We start from the raw sequence: 17854 nt of genomic DNA on the forward strand, positions 1-17854 counted from the left end.
CTTTTGCAACGCACGTCACCATACCCGACTTTTATTTTGAAGGCGAGGTTTCCTGCTGCTTGGTGCTTCTCGGCTAACGTCAGGTTCGTGTCTTTGCGCGTCGTTTACACCTGAAAACCCTTTAAATCTGATGTGAAACTGGTTCAGCATTGAAGTGGCTAACAATGCAAAGTTGCTAGCAGTTATAGCATTAAACTGAAAAGTAATCAGCTCGTTAAAACGCTTCCGTTTGCTCGCTTGTTTCCTGCTGTTGTCAAAAGTCACAACCAAGCAGCAAAGTCCGACTAACAGGGTTTTAGTCAGATTAACCATCAGATTGTTGGTAAAAATGAGTAACAGCAGGTTAATAAAACTGTACAGCAAAGATCTGTTCATACGTAACAACGGAGTCAAATGAACTTTGACCCACTTCTCTGGCCCTGTTGTTTATTTTCGGTATTCCATATCATTACATGACATTATAATTAAAGCTGTATTACTATTTATTAATGAATAGTAATAGTCCTTCCTCTGTTGTTAAAGTTATAAACGCCAAAACTTCTCTAAAATGGACAACAAATACATTTTAAATTGATTTCATAGTAAAGCGGTAAAAGCCCAAACAACAAATCCAAATTGATTTCTACGTTTTATTTTCTGCATAAGAACCTAATATATTTCAGTTTGTTGATATCTCTTCAGTTCATTACCACAAACCAAAATCACTTGGAACAGAGGTCATTGAAGACTGGTAATCAGATTACTGAAAGGCATTTAATTGTAAGAAATGTCTGCAAAACCAGTGCTAATGAAATGATAATCTCATAGGGTATACCTAGAGAATCCAGAGATGGTTAACCACTGTCTGAGAAATTCATTAAGCTGTTTTAAAGCAATGTTCCTCAGAGAAAAGCGTAAAAAGGGTTTGCAAATTTCTGCTTTTAATATCTCTGTCGTCATAACATGATTTCCAAAAAGGGCCTAACCCGGACACTCAGGTTCTCTGATTCCCTCAGATGCCAACGGCTACAAAATTCGACAGTGGTCAATACAAATACACACAAGAAGGACAAACTCCACAAAACATTTATCATGGACAAAATGTGAAATTGCGTTCACAAAAGCCTTTTCCATGTGTACAGTGCAAAGAAAAAGCCTGGCTTTGCATAATATTTTCTGTGTGCAGAGGTGATGCTTATTCCTTTGGGCTCAGTTTCTGAATGTCATGCAGACTTTGTGATGGAATCATGAATGAAGAAACTGAAAATGAGACATTAGTGTCGCTATATATTTAGCTGTGAAATATCCCACTCTGAAGATATTACAAGAACACAGCACTGAAGTTAGCGACTGGCCTTCCTACAGAACTGCAGAAATGATCTTACAGCAATAACTTTATAGTGACACACATTGTTCTTCTACATGAATGCATGAAGTAGGGAGGGCTAACTTACACCTGAATTGCGTTTACTGGAGGCCTATTTTTCCTGATGGTCTTTCAGTTCTTGTGAGAGGGAATGATGACATCTCCTAGTTGTAACGTCTCTACCATTCAAACATGTTTTAAATGTGTGCTGATATTGTGAAATTGACAGAAATGAGATGTGAAATTTTTCAGGTTTGCCTCTGTAATAAATCCTTGTTAATTATTAGATGTTTTTAATAAAATCCTCAGTGTCACAATTATTGGCATAACAAGCATTACAGAAAATTATTTATTTTAGTATTAGTCAATCAGTTTGTCTAGAAGCTGTAAAATCAGTGACCTCCTGTTTCCCTGGTACATAAATGTAATGAAACACAGAGGTCTATTTCTCTTACTCACTGTTCAAAGTAGGCAAAACAAGAGAACATGCCATTCGACTAAGCCAGGAAACGACTCTATAAAAATATCTCCTCACCCTAAACTTTCCTTTATCTACAGTCAGAGCTTTAATTGAAAGGTTTTGATCAACCCAAATCATGACAAACAAGGCTGGAAGAGGATCCATGTCTATTTTGCTACCATGTAGAGGATTAGGATGATACGGGAGGTAAAAGCAGAAACAATTTCTTTTTTTTTTTTTGCAGAAACAAGTCAGCGACTCTAGTTTCTGTTAGCAGGCAGATCCTAAAGCCATGGCAGCATCCCCAGCCATCCTGAGCAGACGTGCAGCTGGCAGCAGCTGCTGTAGGCTGTGGTGTGGCGTTACCCGACCGCTTGTCCACATCAGATCAGCCCGTGCAACTGAGCCTGGGGCAAGAAAACGTGATGAAGAACATCTGTGGGAGGCAGCATCAGATGCAGCAGGTTACCTGCCTTTCAGCAGAGCCAGCGTGGGATCTTTCTTTCAGGGCCAGCCAGTCCTGAAGAATCCATTTCTGGAGGATGTCTTGCTTAGGGGATACCTAAAGAGACACCTGCCACAGGAGGTATTCTGAGCAGAAATCACCTATTGCAACACTACTTTTGTTTTTTTGTAAGATTTGAAAAACAGCCTGAAAACAGTTTAACTTAATCAGATTAACTGGATCTACCATTTTTAGGTGATTTTATGTGCTTTGTCTTGTTCTCAGGCTGTTTGGTCTGACTTGAATGCATTTGGAGAGCGCGTGGCAAAAGAAATAGACATTTGGGGTAGAGAGTGTGAGCTTAACCCTCCTCGGCTAGTGCATTTTGATCCCTGGGGTCAGAGAGTGGACCACATCGTGACCTCTGCAGCCTGGAAACGCCTCAAGGACCTCTCAGCACAGGAAGGACTGGTTGCCATTGGCTACGAAAAGTCTTTTGGGGAGTGGAGGTAGGCCTGTTCTTTTCCTTTTTTTATTACTTGAGTTTAATGACCAGAGTTTGTTAGTTTCTGGTTGGATACATTTTGTGTGTGTATGTGTGTGTGTGTGTGTTCTAGTCGTGTTTACCAGATGAGCAAGTTGTACATTTTCTCCCCCTCGTCTGGTCTCTACACCTGTCCTCTTGCCATGACAGATGGAGCTGCAAAGGTCATCCAAGTAAGTTTAAAATCCCCGAATCCTCGGTAAACTTTGCTTCAGCAGCGACAGGGAAGCTGGTCAGAGTTGATGTAGATGGAGGTAAACACATAGTAATTATTTAATAAAACCTGGTACAAACCTGGAACACCCCCCCCCCCCACCCCCCCCAGACACAGGGGAATACAAAGGCACACCACACCACACAGAGTTTTACTAATAAAACAACCTTCGAAAACCACTTTGAAATCACTTTCCATATAAAACATATAAAATCCCAATAAAATATGCCGAAGTTTGGTTTCACTAAAGTTACTTAATGTAAACAAAAGATTTATGTTTCAGCTTGATTTACATTTAAGTTTTTTTTGTCCTGCAAAGTCATGCTATGTGTTTAGCAGCTAAAATCTGTCTACCTGTGTATGTGAAGTCTACAGGTGTTTCACTGCCAGTGGAGGAAGCCTACGGTCGCTTGATCAGCCGTCAGCCTGAACGTTTCTGGACGTCTGGACAGTGGATGACTGAGAGACAGGGAGGATCAGATGTGGGTCAGTTAGAGACACATTTTTCTAGTGTGAATCAGTGCTGCCTTCATTTTAGAGATAAACAATAGGGGGCACTTTCTCCACCAGAGAAGTTTAATGACTCATGAAGTTCAAACTCAGGAGAATGATTCTAATGTGTTTATAAATCACTTAGGTCCCTTTGTATGTTTAACAAATCTGGATAAATACATATTTGAATATTTACTTATTTAATAGCATCAGGACTCTGGAACCTTCTCCCATTCAGTCTGAGAACTGTTGAGTCTTTGAAAAGCAAATATAACTCTATATAAATGTACTTGCTTTATAGCTTCTCATTTTCTTCAGGCACCGGCACGGAGACGGTGGCCGTTCCCCAAACAGATGGATCCTATAAACTACACGGCTTCAAGTGGTTCACGTCGGCCACAGACGCAGACATGACTCTCACCTTGGCAAGAGTTCAGGACAGATCGGGATCAACAACACCCGTACTGCTGATTTCCACTGCACTGTGTCTAACATAATCCAAGGCGGCCCGAGAGCGTGTGATTCCTCTGACTAGGCTTGTTTCTGTCCGCAGGGTAGCAGGGGCTTGTCTCTCTTTTACGCAGAGGTGAGTCGAGGTGAGGACGGCCGACTGCAGGGCATTGAAGTTCAGAGACTGAAGGACAAGCTGGGGACACGACAGATGCCAACTGCTGAGCTGCTCCTGGATGGCCTGCCTGCATATAGAGTCAGTGAAGTGTGCAGCATCATTGCTTTTTACAGTAATACTACAGACTCCTTTTAACACAAATGAGTAGCTGTGTGTTAATAAATGCAGGGTAGCTAACATAGTTGTGCAATTTGGAGAATTCACTGTAATAAATGATAGAGCAACCACCGGAAAACAGTTCGAAAAGGATGAAGAGACTAATAGAAAATGGATTGATGGATCTTAAAGAGCTATTGACTACTAGAGAATAAACAAAGGCTCAACACTTCATCCGTCACCTTCACGCCGCTGACTAACTGGAAAAGGCAGATTTTTAGTGCAATATTTTAACCAACAAGCTCATACGAAAACTATTTGTATCTGTGTCGGTAGAGGTTTCTCCATCCACAGAAACTGTGCAGATGTTACAGTCTGTTGGCTTTTAAATTATGACCAGTAAACACATGCCAAAAACAACCAAATAAAATAAAAACAGTTTGCTTATTTCTAATAGTAATCCAGCATGAAACAGTTAATTCATATTTCTAGCTAAATTCAGTCCTATGTTATTTTAGCTTTGTGTCACAAACAAGAACAAGAAAAAAAAATTTATTCTAATAATAATATTAATAATAATAAAGGACTGCACGAGTAAGAAGGTCTGAGTTTGAATCGTGGCCTGAGTCTTTCTTCAGGTAGTTCTCCAGCTTCCTCCCACAGTCCAAAAACATGACTGTTAGGTCAGTTAATAACATTGGACTGTGTGCATGGATGTTTGTCCTGTTTGTCTCTGTGTTGCCCTATGATGGACCTGTCCAGGGTGTAGCCTGACTCTCGCCCAATGACCACTCGAGACAAGCATCGGCTGCTCCATGACCCTGCAAGGCTAAGTGGGTATAGACAATGGATTAATGGATGGATATCTGATAATCATTATAACATATAAATCTACACCAGGCTATTAAACCTCTCTACGTTTAGACAGAATTACTCAAAACCTCTATCCATTACATAAAATACAGTAAAAGCTGCTGTACAACAGTAAGCTGGGATTTCAGATTGCTGTCTTGACTTGCCCCAATGTTCAAATATGTTTTATTTAATCTCCTTAGCTTTGGGCTTTATGCTGAACTGAACAGCTCCAAACATGCTGAATCTGTCTGTAGTCTGGACTCAAGGCACATCCTGAGTTATACTTAGATATTTCATTGTGATCAGTGTGTGGAGCAGCAGATCATTTATGAATATTTGGATTTTAGATTTTCAGGCTGAGTGATCTTGCATCAGCTCCAATCCACAAATGCTTTATTGTGTAATGCAGTGCCTCATGTTGTAGTGCTGCTTTACTGCTCTGTCTGATCCAGATTTTGTTTGTCACCAGCTCTCAGAAGAAGGCAGAGGCGTGGCCTCCATAGCGAACATGCTGACAATAACCAGGATTCACAACAGCGTTTCTGCAGCCGCTGCAATGAGAAGGCAGGACCCCTCATCATAATACTTCCCCTGAATTCTGCTCTGATTCTGTGGGGGCCTCTCCTCAGTAAGCTGATGAAATAATGTGTCTGCTCACAGAGTGGTCCAGTTGGCGCGTGACTATGCCACCCGCCGCACTGCCTTTGGAAAGCTTCTTAAAGACCACCCACTGCATATGCAGACTCTTGCAAGGATGGAGGTAGAGGTGTACTATGCATTGCAAAAGTATTCACGCCCCCTTGAACCTTTTCACAGTTTGTCATAATAAAACCACAAACTTCAGTGTATTTTATTTGGATTTTATGTGACACATCAACCCAAATTATGAACTGAAAGGAAAACATGGTTGAGTCCTTTGAGTCTATACTTTGTTGAGCTACTCCTCTCAGCAGTTAATGCTGTGATTCTTTCGAGGTATGTACCTGACAGCTTCGCACATTTAGAGAAACTTTTGCCCATTTGCAGCTCAAGCTGAGTTAGATTGGGTCGCACCTGTGAACCTGACATTTTCAAGACTGGCTAGTGTTCAATTGGATTTAGGTCTGGACTTTGATTGGGCCATTCTAAAACATTAATATGCTTTGATCTAAACCAGGAGTTTGCAATCCGCGGCTCTGGAGTTGCCTGTGGCTCTTAAGGGCCTCCATAGTGACCCTTAATAACTTTGGCCAAAATAAGAAAAAACTGTGCAATGTTTTTATAGGGCTGCACGGTGGCGCAGTTGGTAGTAAGAAGGTCCTGGGTTCGATTCCTGGCCGGGGGTCTTTCTGCATGGAGTTTGCATGTTCTCCCCGTGCATGCGTGGGTTCTCAACGGGTACTCCGGCTTCCTCCCACAGTCCAAAGACATGCCTGTTAGGTTAATTGGTAACTCTAAACTGCCCTTAGGTGTATGAATGAGTGTGTGCATGGTTGTTTGTGTGTTGCCCTGCGATGGACTGGCAACCTGTCCAGGGTGTACCCCGCCTCTCGCCCATAGACTGCTGGAGATAGGCACCAGCTTCCCTGTGACCCACTATGGAATAAGTGGTAGAAAATGACTGACTGACTGATGTTTTTATATATAAAGCTTATGAAAATGACTTTTATGACAGTTTTTCTGTGTTTTTAGGCAATTTCTGCAAAGTATTTGTTCAACAAAACTAAATTAGTGGTGCAATTAAATTTTTTTTATTAAGTCAAAAAGTTTTTTTTGTTTTCCATATATATAATGTTCAAGAAAATGCATTTATTTATATATTTATTTATTTTTTGAATAAGTAATTTTTTTTCTTTATTCTTAAATGTAAAAATAGAAATAAAATAATTGTTTCTTGATCTGATCATAGAACAAACAACTTTTTCTATGGTATTTTGAACAATTTGTTCTTTTTCAAATGATCATGTATCTTTGTGACTCTGGACAAAGTTCATTTGTCAAGCCACAAGGCTCTTTGGATAGTAAAGGTTACCGACCACTGATTTAAAGCATCCCAATGTATTTCTGACTGTATGTTCAAGGTAGTTGTGCTGCTGAAAGTGAAGGCTTTCTGTCCACCACCATGTCTCATCATAGGTGTGTTGTGTTTGGGCTGTGATGTTAGTTTACCGCCACACATGACCTCTAGCATGTGGGCTAGAAATTTCCAGTTTTGCTCTTATCTAACCAGAGCATCTTCTTCCTGGTGTGTGCTGTGACCCCTTGAAAAATTATAGCAAACTGGAAACAGGACTTCTTCACAAAACACCTGGATTTATACTGTGGCTAAATTACACACACAGGTGAACTCTATTTACTATTTTGATGACAAATCCAAAGGCTAAAACTAGATTACTTTGTGTCATCAAAGTAAAAGGGGGCAGAACTTTTATCTTGCCACATTTCTCAGATTGTTATGTGTAAATAAATCCTGTCATTAACGCTACCATTCGCTGGTGGAAGCATGGTTGGTGTAGACTTTCCCACATTAAATCACAATAAAACACATTGAAGTTTGCAGTTGTAAAGTGACAAAATGTGATCAAGTTCAAGGAGTGTGAACATTTTTGTCAGAACACAGTACAACCAATTAAACTCTGAAACATCTACTTGATTTGGACAGGTGGAGACTCGTGCAGCTTTTCTTCTGGTGATGGATGTGTGTCGTCTGTTGGGCCGAGAGGAGAGCGGCCTTGCCAGCCAGCTCGATGTGCACCTCCTTCGTCTGCTCACCCCTGTGGTTAAACTGTACACTGGGAAGCAGGTAAGCTGCTTTTGCAAATGTAAAAGTAGTTTTTGATCAGGGTATTCAGAGTATCTGACAGTTGTGATTTTGTTTCTCTTAGGCTGTGGCTGTAGTATCTGAAGGTCTGGAAAGCTTTGGTGGACAGGGATACATTGAAGATACTGGGCTGCCTGGAATACTCCGCGATGCACAGGTGGAGTTGCTTCAAACAACTTTTTCCTGTCTTTTTATGGTTTTTGAAACTCATAGTTTGTTTCTCTAATAGGTGTTGAGTATATGGGAAGGAACAACAAATGTTTTGTCCCTGGATGTGCTGCGCTGCGTAGCTCGTAGTTCAGGAATGGTTCTGCATGCTTACTTCACACACATCAAGGTACGGAGACGGAAGCAGATCCTGTTGGGAAAGATTATTTACTGGAAGCAGGAATGACAGCTGCGACTGTTTTCTTGCAGGCACTGCTTGCAGGTGCCTCGGGTGTTTCCTCAATGGCCCCAGCCGTGAAAGCAGTCGGTGATGCTCTGTCTGAACTGGAGCAGTTTGTTCAGATAGCAGCTTCCAGATCACCCAGTTACCTGGAACTGGCAGCCAGAGATCTGGGATATAGCCTGGCTCGCATTTACGCAGGTGGGTGCTTCACAGGCACTTGTCAATTTAGATAAGCATAAGTTACAGTGCTGTGCAAAATGATGCACATTATTTACACTTTTTACATGTCACCACAACCACTAACTTTAATGTATTTTATTCTGATTGATTCTCAAAATATTAGCATATTGTGATAAAGTTCATTATTTTCCATAATGTCATGATGAAAATTTAACATTCATATATTTTAGATTCATTGCACACTAACTGAAATATTTCAGGTCTTTTATTGTCTTAATACGGATGATTTGGGCATACAGCTCATGAAAACCCAAAATTCCTATCTCACAAAATTAGCATATTTCATCCGACCAATAAAAGAAAAGTGTTTTTAATACAAAAAACGTCAACCTTCAAATAATCATGTACAGTTATGCACTCAATACTTGGTCGGGAATCCTTTGGCAGAAATGACTGCTTCAATGCGGCGTGGCATGGAGGAAATCAGCCTGTGGCACTGCTGAGGTCTTATGGAGGCCCAGGATGCTTCGATAGCGGCCTTTAGCTCATCCAGAGTGTTGGGTCTTGAGTCTCTCAACGTTCTCTTCACAATATCCCACAGATTCTCTATGGGGTTCAGGTCAGGAGAGTTGGCAGGCCAATTGAGCACAGTGATACCATGGTCAGTAAACCATTTACCAGTGATTTTGGCACTGTGAGCAGGTGCCAGGTCGTGCTGAAAAATGAAATCTTCATCTCCATAAAGCTTTTCAGCAGATGGAAGCATGAAGTGCTCCAAAATCTCCTGATAGCTAGCTGCATTGACCCTGCCCTTGATAAAACACAGTGGACCAACACCAGCAGCTGACACGGCACCCCAGACCATCACTGACTGTGGGTACTTGACACTGGACTTCTGGCATTTTGGCATTTCCTTCTCCCCAGTCTTCCTCCAGACTCTGGCACCTTGATTTCCGAATGACATGCAGAATTTGCTTTCATCCGAAAAAAGTACTTTGGACCACTGAGCAACAGTCCAGTGCTGCTTCTCTGTAGCCCAGGTCAGGCGCTTCTGCCGCTGTTTCTGATTCAAAAGTGACTTGACCTGGGGAATGCGGCACCTGTAGCCCATTTCCTGCACACACCTGTGCACGGTGGCTCTGGATGTTTCTACTCCAGACTCAGTCCACTGCTTCCGCAGGTCCGCCAAGGTCTGGAATCGGCCCTTCTCCACAATCTTCTTGAGGGTCCGGTCACCTCTTCTCGTTGTGCAGCGTTTTCTGCCACACTTTTTCCTTCCCACAGACTTCCCACTGAGGTGCCTTGATACAGCACTCTGGGAACAGCCTATTCGTTCAGAAATGTCTTTCTGTGTCTTACCCTCTTGCTTGAGGGTGTCAATAGTGGCCTTCTGGACAGCAGTCAGGTCGGCAGTCTTACCCATGATTGGGGTTTTGAGTGATGAACCAGGCTGGGAGTTTTAAAGGCCTCAGGAATCTTTTGCAGGTGTTTAGAGTTAACTCGTTGATTCAGATGATTAGGTTCATAGCTCGTTTAGAGACCCTTTTAATGATATGCTAATTTTGTGAGATAGGAATTTTGGGTTTTCATGAGCTGTATGCCAAAATCATCCGTATTAAGACAATAAAAGACCTGAAATATTTCAGTTAGTGTGCAATGAATCTAAAATATATGAATGTTAAATTTTCATCATGACATTATGGAAAATAATGAACTTTATCACAATATGCTAATATTTTGAGAAGGACCTGTACATATATTGTATACTACATGGACATGCTTTTCAGTAGGCTGACAACTCTGTATGAAAAACAATATTTTGTTTCAGTTGGTCTCATATCGTATTATAATTATGTGAGAACAGTTGGTCTCATAAGAATACCATATGAAAATAAGTAATGTTTTTATTAGCTGTAAGCCATCCATTCATTGTCTATAACTGGTGTACAAGTCACCAATCCATCACATGGCAACGTAGTCACAGGACAAACAACTATCCACACATGCACTTACTCCTAGGGGTGATTTAGAGAAACCAATTGACCTAAAATGCATATTTTTGGACTGTGGGAGGCAGGTGGAGAACCCACGCACCCACAGGGAGAACATGCAAAGTCCATACAGAAAGAAGCCAGGCCAGGATTCGAGCCCAGGACCTTCTAATAAAAGGTTTATAGTGCAAAAGGAACAGAAATACACTGCTTGTTTGACTGAGATTCACCTTTTACATTTAATTGCTGAAATAAACTTTTCAATGAGATTCGAATTGACTAAGATCCACCTGTATACTGACTCAACCTTGTGCTATAAAAACACACATTTACCAAAATAAAATCAAGGTATTGTTTATTGAAAAAATATTTAAACAAAAAAAAAAAATCATTTATCAAAAAAATTACAAGAATGAAACAGTGTAATCATAATCAAAATATTATTGTGATATCATAAATTATATTCAGCGATTCTCTCAATAGCCATAGAGGTCTGTTAACTAACAAAACACAAAGACAGGAAAAAAAATTAATGTCACACGAAGACAAAGATTATTTCCCTTTGTTATAACACTAGAGCATGCACTCAGTTCTCACATTTAACAATCAAGGTGCCCAGGTGACTTTTATAGGGTTGAAATCCCACACATCAGGGTGGCCCATGTGGACCAAGTCTTCATAAGGGGAAGTGCTCCACTGGAAAGGTGGTAACTGGTCCCAGGTTGGCCCACTGACTGCTAACATGCCATACTCTTTGAACATTTCATAGGACGTCAGCTATATGGGAACACACAAACATTAATCAAACACAGATAATAATGGTACCAAGTCATTTCATTTCACCCAAACAAAATAATTTGATACACAAACACATGGACAAAGAAAAAGGAGACCTTCATGTCTGTTCCTCCATGCGATCTCTGCTTTAAGGCACCAAATGGATATGTTCCATTAGCTGGGTTCAGGTCCGAACGGGCTGAGATCGCGTTTTCCCCATTCTGAGGTGGATCACATCCATCACACTTTGACAATGGGTCTTCTTTAAAGTTATTATACCTGGAGGCACACAAACATACTGTTAAATTCTAATCACCAGCAAATGAAAGCATGAAACTAGTGGTTTGCAAACTTTACCTCATAAGGCGCACCATGGAGTCCAAATCTGTAACACGAGTCTGGTTTCTCCTGAATATCTGAGCCCGAGGATTCTGATCCAGAGAGAACCACGGGCCGAACTCCTCCACCAGCTTATTACAGCCACTGGCATTAAATATCTCCACATAGTAACTACAAGACGAACATGTATGGACATGAATCAGAAAAAAACAGCATACATAATCACATGTAGATGTTGCTGAATGTTTTCTAACTGGATGCTTACGGTATGTTGTAACTAGCCCAGTAACCATTCTTCAGGAGCTCCTGGGACTTATCTCTGTAAACAATAAGTCCCCTGCAGAATTGGAAAATAAAAAGTGATCATTTTAAATAAATTAGTTGAAAATGGTTCAAAAACAGTCAGATCTATGTGCGAGAAAAAAAACCTACGGAATCTGCTCCAACACAACAAAGAGGCCCTCTTTAATGTCAGCCTGTCCTGGAGTAAAGTGGTTATAATCCACAATCATCCACTGGTTGTTGTACCTATGAATAGAAAACAGACTGGAATGCACACAGACCTTTGATCAAACGGATTTTCATGTATTTACTGTGGGCCTGTGTGATTGATCTTCAGCTAACTGCTTCAGCATTTCACAGATAACACTCATGATTAGCCTGAGGAAACAACTGACCTGAAGTCTCATGTGACTTCACGTCATAATCAGTTGTTTTCAGCCTTTATTCACATGACAGGGTATTGGTTTAATTTATAAGCTTTATAAAAAGTATTTTGTTTTATCATTGAAATGCAAATTCAACTTTACAGCAATGGTATGTAATTAAGGAGTATACACGATCTTTGGGCTATTATAGACTGGCAAAAGAGCCACAGTGTCATAAATAAATTAGTCATTATTAAAATTAAAAAGAATATTAATAAATTAAACTATTAAATACATACATGATTATATGTAAAATTCCTTAATTAATATGTTTAGTTAATTTGGAAGACATATATTAATAATCAACTTAGCATTTATTTATTTGATTTATTGTCACATTGGAGCATGAAATAACTGTCCTTTCATATTTCACACTGTTAGCATCTGATTCCTTAATCTGCACAACCTCTGTTAGCTCTGCCCATAGGCTTTAATGGTATGGATAAAAGAAAATATAAATTTATGAAATTTATGAAATAATTAACTAAATAGTGGAATATTTTTGAGTGCATTTAATATATTAAATATTTTTATGAGTAGTGTTAACTCGTTGGAGGTAAAATTAGAACTGAAACTGATTGTAAATCACGTTTTTATGATATGAGCAACAGAAACCAAGCCCATCTATTCAGAATATAATGTTAGTGGAATGTTCTTTTCTCCCATTTGCAAAACTTACGTTCCACTGTTGTACTTGCTGAAAATCTCTGCCCAGTCCTTGCCTGTAGTCGCCAACCGATTAGCGACAATGTTTCGCAGCCATTCCATTACTGTTCCCTTCGGATGAACAAACTTCCAGAGAGCAGGGTTGCTGTTGCCAATGGTGGTTTCCAGTGTAACCTGCAGGCACAAGATGCATTTAAAATACAAAATAAATATATATATACATTTTATTATCACCAAGAAAAATTCTCACCAGGCCGCTGCTGAGGATGTAAAAGTCATCTCCAGAAAAGATGGATCCAGGATATGATGAGAAGGCCTGAGTTCCTCCAGGAAGAGCATAATTGTCTACAAAATAAACAAAAACACACCACAGGGGTTTCATATTCTTCTTTGAAAGAACGCATGCTTTTGAATTTAGCTGACAGTATGAACTGTCTGGAATCTGGGGAAATACACATGTTTGCTTTATGCAATAAAATTAGCAGAATATCATATAAGTGGATTGAGACCTTTTTGAAAATATTTCAAAGGAAATCCATTAGATTGGAAGGTAGGTATTGAATGCCAAAATGTATTAAATTAATAAATTGTTCAATTAATATTTATAAAGGTCATAATTAAAATACAAACAATTTATATTAATATATGCCAAGGAAATGTGAGAATCATTCATTAAAATGTATAGTCATGCTAAACTCATGTATATTACAGCGCATAATGAAACAGTTAACTGTGATTTCATTGGTTAACATGCTCAGTAAACGTAATTATCTTGACCAGAGCAGTTCTAGGCCCAATGACTGATCAGTATGGTTCACAGATGCAAGAATGTTATTATGAGCTGCAGCATATGACTTTAAATTTAATAAAGGTTTTTATACTTTTGTTTTTTAGTTTATTTATTGCACACCAACATAACTATTATTTTTTACAATGAATTGTGTCACTTTTGAACCTCAAAAAAAGGGAACCTTGCCATGTCCAACACTTAGAACCAGCACATTTAACACCTATAAATTATAGCCTATTATGTTGATTTAATTCACACAGAATAAAACTTTGGTTTTATATACTGGGATATTGTCATTTACTCTATTAAGTTAACGGAGAACCCTTGAAAGTCCACACTTATATATTCATGGTTGAGTTTCATTCTGAGATTTAATCAAACAACCACAATGAAATAGCATATTTTAGAGCTACCTAAAGGAGAGGTTTTGAAGGCAAAGATGTACTTCTTCATAATGCGCAGCATGGCCTGGTAAGTGTTCCAGGTGTCATGTGATACCAGCAGATCTTTATTGTTTGGCAGCAGCTTAATGAGTGCAGAGCAGGAACCAGAACCAAGGGGTCGGGTTTGGCTGGATTTGTTCAGTGCTGACTCCAAGTCTTCAAGATCTCCACCCATTTGGAAAAATCTAGTTGTGAAGAGCAGCAGTTGGGCATGTGAGATAACAGTTTATCATCATGGCTCAGGTTTGAGCAGTGAAAGCTAAAGTTGAGCTTACATGAAGCCTAATGGATTGATTGAGAAGCGCTCTGTAGGAAAGCCCAGCTGGTCATGGTAGCCATCTTCAAGACCTTTAAGCTGTAGCAGTGCCAGTCGCACCTGAAGAGCAGAGACAAATGCTGGAAGAACTCTAAAAAAAGTGCACCAACAGGAATGTTACAAAAGTTAATTCATTACCTGGTACCAGTACGGTGAAGTCGGCTGCTTCTCCACTTGCTCCTGAACCCACTGTAAGTTGGCTGAGATAAAAGCCTTAAGGCGCTCACAGTAAACAGGTTCAGACAAGAAGGGCCCACAGTAACCAATCAGTGTATTCATCCAGTGTTGATAAATGAGCTGAAACAATAATACAGGTCCTTCTCAAAATACTAGCATATTGTGATAAGGTTAATTATTTTCCATAATGTAATGATGAAAATTTAACATTCATATGTTTTAGATTCATTGCACACTAACTGAAATATTTCAGGTCTTTTATTGTCTTAATACGGATGATTTTGGCATACAGCTCATGAAAACCCAAAATTCCTATCTCACATAATTAGCATGTCATTAAAAGGGTCTCTAAACGAGCTATGAACCTAATCATCTGAATCAACGAGTTAACTCTAAACACCTGCAAAAGATTCCTGAGGCCTTTAAAACTCCCAGCCTGGTTCATCACTCAAAACCCCAATCATGGGTAAGACTGTCGACCTGACTGCTGTCCAGAAGGCCACTATTGACACCCTCAAGCAAGAGGGTAAGACAGAAAGAAACTTCTGAACGAATAGGCTGTTCCCAGAGTGCTGTATCAAGGCACCTCAGTGGGAAGTCTGTGGGAAGGAATAAGTGTGGCAGAAAACGCTGCACAACGAGAAGAGGTGACCGGACCCTCAAGAAGATTGTGGAGAAGGGCCGATTCCAGACCTTGGGGGACCTGCGAAAGCAGTGGACTGAGTCTGGAGTAGAAACATCCAGAGCCACTGTGCACAGGCGTGTGCAGGAAATGGGCTACAGGCGCCGCATTCCCCAGGTCAAGCCACTTTTGAACCAGAAACAGCGGCAGAAGCGCCTGACCTGGGCTATAGAGAAGCAGCACTGGACTGTTGCTCAGTGGTCCAAAGTACTTTTTTCGGATGAAAGCAAATTCTGCATGTCATTCAGAAATCAAGGTGCCAGAGTCTGGAGGAAGACTGGGGAGAAGGAAATGCCAAAATGCCAGAAGTCCAGTGTCAAGTACCCACAGTCAGTGATGATCTGGGGTGCCGTGTCAGCTGCTGGTGTTGGTCCACTGTGTTTTATCAAGGGCAGGGTCAATGCTAGCTATCAGGAGATTTTGGACGTTTTTTGTATTAAAAACACTTTTCTTTTATTGGTCGGATGAAATATGCTAATTTTGTGAGATAGGAATTTTGGGTTTTCATGAGCTGTATGCCAAAATCATCCGTATTAAGACAATAAAAGACCTGAAATATTTCAGTTAGTGTGCAATGAATCTAAAATATATGAATGTTAAATTTTCATCATGACATTATGGAAAATAATGAACTTTATCACAATATGCTAATATTTTGAGAAGGACCTGTATATCAATCAGTTATAATTTGCATTTAACAATTGGAAGTAAAAGCATACATGGTTTTCAAATTTTCTTGCAAATAAAAAGTTGGAAACTCTGGTGTGTATTTGTATTCAGCCCCCCGAGTTGATACTTTTGGGGTATGTCAGCACCAGCTTTGCATATCTAGAGACTGAAATGTGCGCACATTCTTTTTTTTAAAAATAGCTCAAACTCATTGAGATTGTAAGACATGTCAGTAGACAGGAATTAAAAAATTTTTTGCCACAAATTCTCAATTGGACTGGGTTCTGGACTTTGACTTGAATATGTTTTGATTGAAACCACACTATTGGTTTTCTGGCTGTATGTTCAGGGTTGTTGTCCTGCTGAAAGGTGAATCAACTCTCCAGGCTCACATCTATTGCAGCCTCTAACAGGTTTTCTTCCAGGATTTCTCTGTATTTTTTCTCCATCCATCTTTTAATGAACTCTGACCAGCTTCCCTGTCCCTGCTGAAGGAAAGCTTCCACACAGCATGTTGCTGCTCACTTTTTTCACCACTGGAATGATATGTTGAGGGTAATAACAAGTGTTAGTTTCATGTCAAATGTTTATTGTCTTATAACCAAACCCGAAATTGGTTGCACGGCTTGATTTTTATTTAGGGTTATCAGAGTAGAGGTTGAATGCAAATGCAAACCACACTGTCCAGATTTTTTTACATATAAAAAGTGTATGATTTACCTTCTATTTCACAATTATGTCACCTTGTGTTGTAATATCAAAGAAAATCCTAATTAAATGAATTGAAGTTTGTGGTTGAAACACGACAAATTGTGAAAAGGTTGCAAGGTACTGTAAGTGACTGAGCAATACTGTCTACTCATTAACCTCCACTGCTGTGTTGACCTTCCCTTGTGTAAAAAGTGCTAAGATCAGTGCTTTAAAGTGGTCCTTCCTAAATCTGTGTGTTAACAGGTGCCCTCCTGATTGACCATGCATCCTGGAAGGATGCCTCCTCACATGACAAACATGCAGCTCTCAGGTAAGAAAAGGACAAAAAACCAGAACAGGCTGATTGAAACAGATTACATAATCTTTCAACATGTTTTTATTTTGCTTCATCAGATGGTGCGAACAGGAGATGTGTCTCGTGGCATCTAAGCAGAAGAGAGGCTGCTATGATTCCAGCACTGCATCCCTGGATGCTGCGTTGGTTTTTGATCAGCTGATTCAAGACTGAACAAGCTCCGGATCCTGATGAGTTTATGGTCTAATCTGATTTAGCCCGTGTTGCTGAGTTTCACTATTTTTTGGGGTGAAGTGGGAACGTGTCTATTAATAAAGAAAATCTTGCCTTTAATAAGCACCACAAGAATTATGTTCTAGATTAAAATATGTTTCTGCTTCTCTTGTGTGATGCTTGGATGTTTGCCTTTTAGATCATATTACTTAACTAGTCACAGTTTTGTCTTTAAATACCAAAAACTAGACAATACATGCAGTAGAAGAAGAATCCTGACTGATGCAAATGCCTGACGAGTTTTTCTTGGTCCTGATAATAAATTTATTTTCTATTTCTTTTTACATATATTCTATTAGGGGATGAAGACAAAGCATGTTTATTTATTTGAGTTTAATATATAACTGTTGCATAATTGTAAAGTGGTAGGAAAAGGATACACAATTGTAAGTATTTTACACTTCACAAAATTAAATCTATGAAGTTGTATGGGAATTTCTATTCAGTCTACTTTACTCTGTTAATCCTAAATAAAATCCAGGGTAACAAATTCCCTTCAGCTGTCACCTAATTGGCAAACACTCCAACTGTGTGTAATTTAATCTCAGTACAAATACAGATACTCTGT

The 17854-nt window shown here is 39.7% G+C and overlaps 2 protein-coding genes across 4 annotated transcripts; one reads left to right on the forward strand and one right to left on the reverse strand.

The window, feature by feature from the left end:
- LOC124878600 (acyl-CoA dehydrogenase family member 11-like) lies at nucleotides 1-17393 on the forward strand. Of its 3 annotated transcripts, none has more exons than XM_047382644.1 (15): nucleotides 1-83; nucleotides 2050-2391; nucleotides 2536-2759; nucleotides 2868-2967; nucleotides 3377-3494; nucleotides 3819-3961; nucleotides 4054-4206; nucleotides 5549-5643; nucleotides 5740-5839; nucleotides 7721-7861; nucleotides 7944-8036; nucleotides 8109-8216; nucleotides 8297-8468; nucleotides 16962-17028; nucleotides 17112-17393. In XM_047382644.1, the coding sequence occupies exons 2-15, from the start codon at nucleotides 2098-2100 to the stop codon at nucleotides 17224-17226; spliced, it is 1923 nt and encodes a 640-aa protein (XP_047238600.1). In that variant the 5' UTR covers nucleotides 1-83; nucleotides 2050-2097; the 3' UTR covers nucleotides 17227-17393. The 3 variants fall into 3 exon arrangements, with proteins under 3 accessions (XP_047238600.1, XP_047238598.1, XP_047238599.1); XM_047382642.1 differs by lacking the exon at nucleotides 1-83 and adding an exon at nucleotides 1904-2012 and having other exon boundaries at nucleotides 2080-2391; XM_047382643.1 differs by lacking the exon at nucleotides 1-83 and adding an exon at nucleotides 1927-2012 and having other exon boundaries at nucleotides 2083-2391.
- LOC124878601 (putative phospholipase B-like 2) lies at nucleotides 10780-14817 on the reverse strand. Its single transcript, XM_047382645.1, has 10 exons — nucleotides 14618-14817; nucleotides 14439-14539; nucleotides 14134-14348; nucleotides 13181-13275; nucleotides 12944-13104; nucleotides 11990-12085; nucleotides 11823-11894; nucleotides 11576-11728; nucleotides 11335-11497; nucleotides 10780-11218 (listed from the first exon to the last, which is right to left on the reverse strand). Exons 1-10 carry the CDS (start codon nucleotides 14756-14758, stop codon nucleotides 11048-11050), a joined length of 1368 nt encoding a protein of 455 aa, XP_047238601.1. The 5' UTR covers nucleotides 14759-14817; the 3' UTR covers nucleotides 10780-11047.
- Nucleotides 17394-17854: the final 461 nt, after the last annotated feature.

Source organism: Girardinichthys multiradiatus, chromosome 12, assembly GCF_021462225.1.
Source record: "Girardinichthys multiradiatus isolate DD_20200921_A chromosome 12, DD_fGirMul_XY1, whole genome shotgun sequence".
NCBI lineage: Eukaryota > Metazoa > Chordata > Actinopteri > Cyprinodontiformes > Goodeidae > Girardinichthys > Girardinichthys multiradiatus.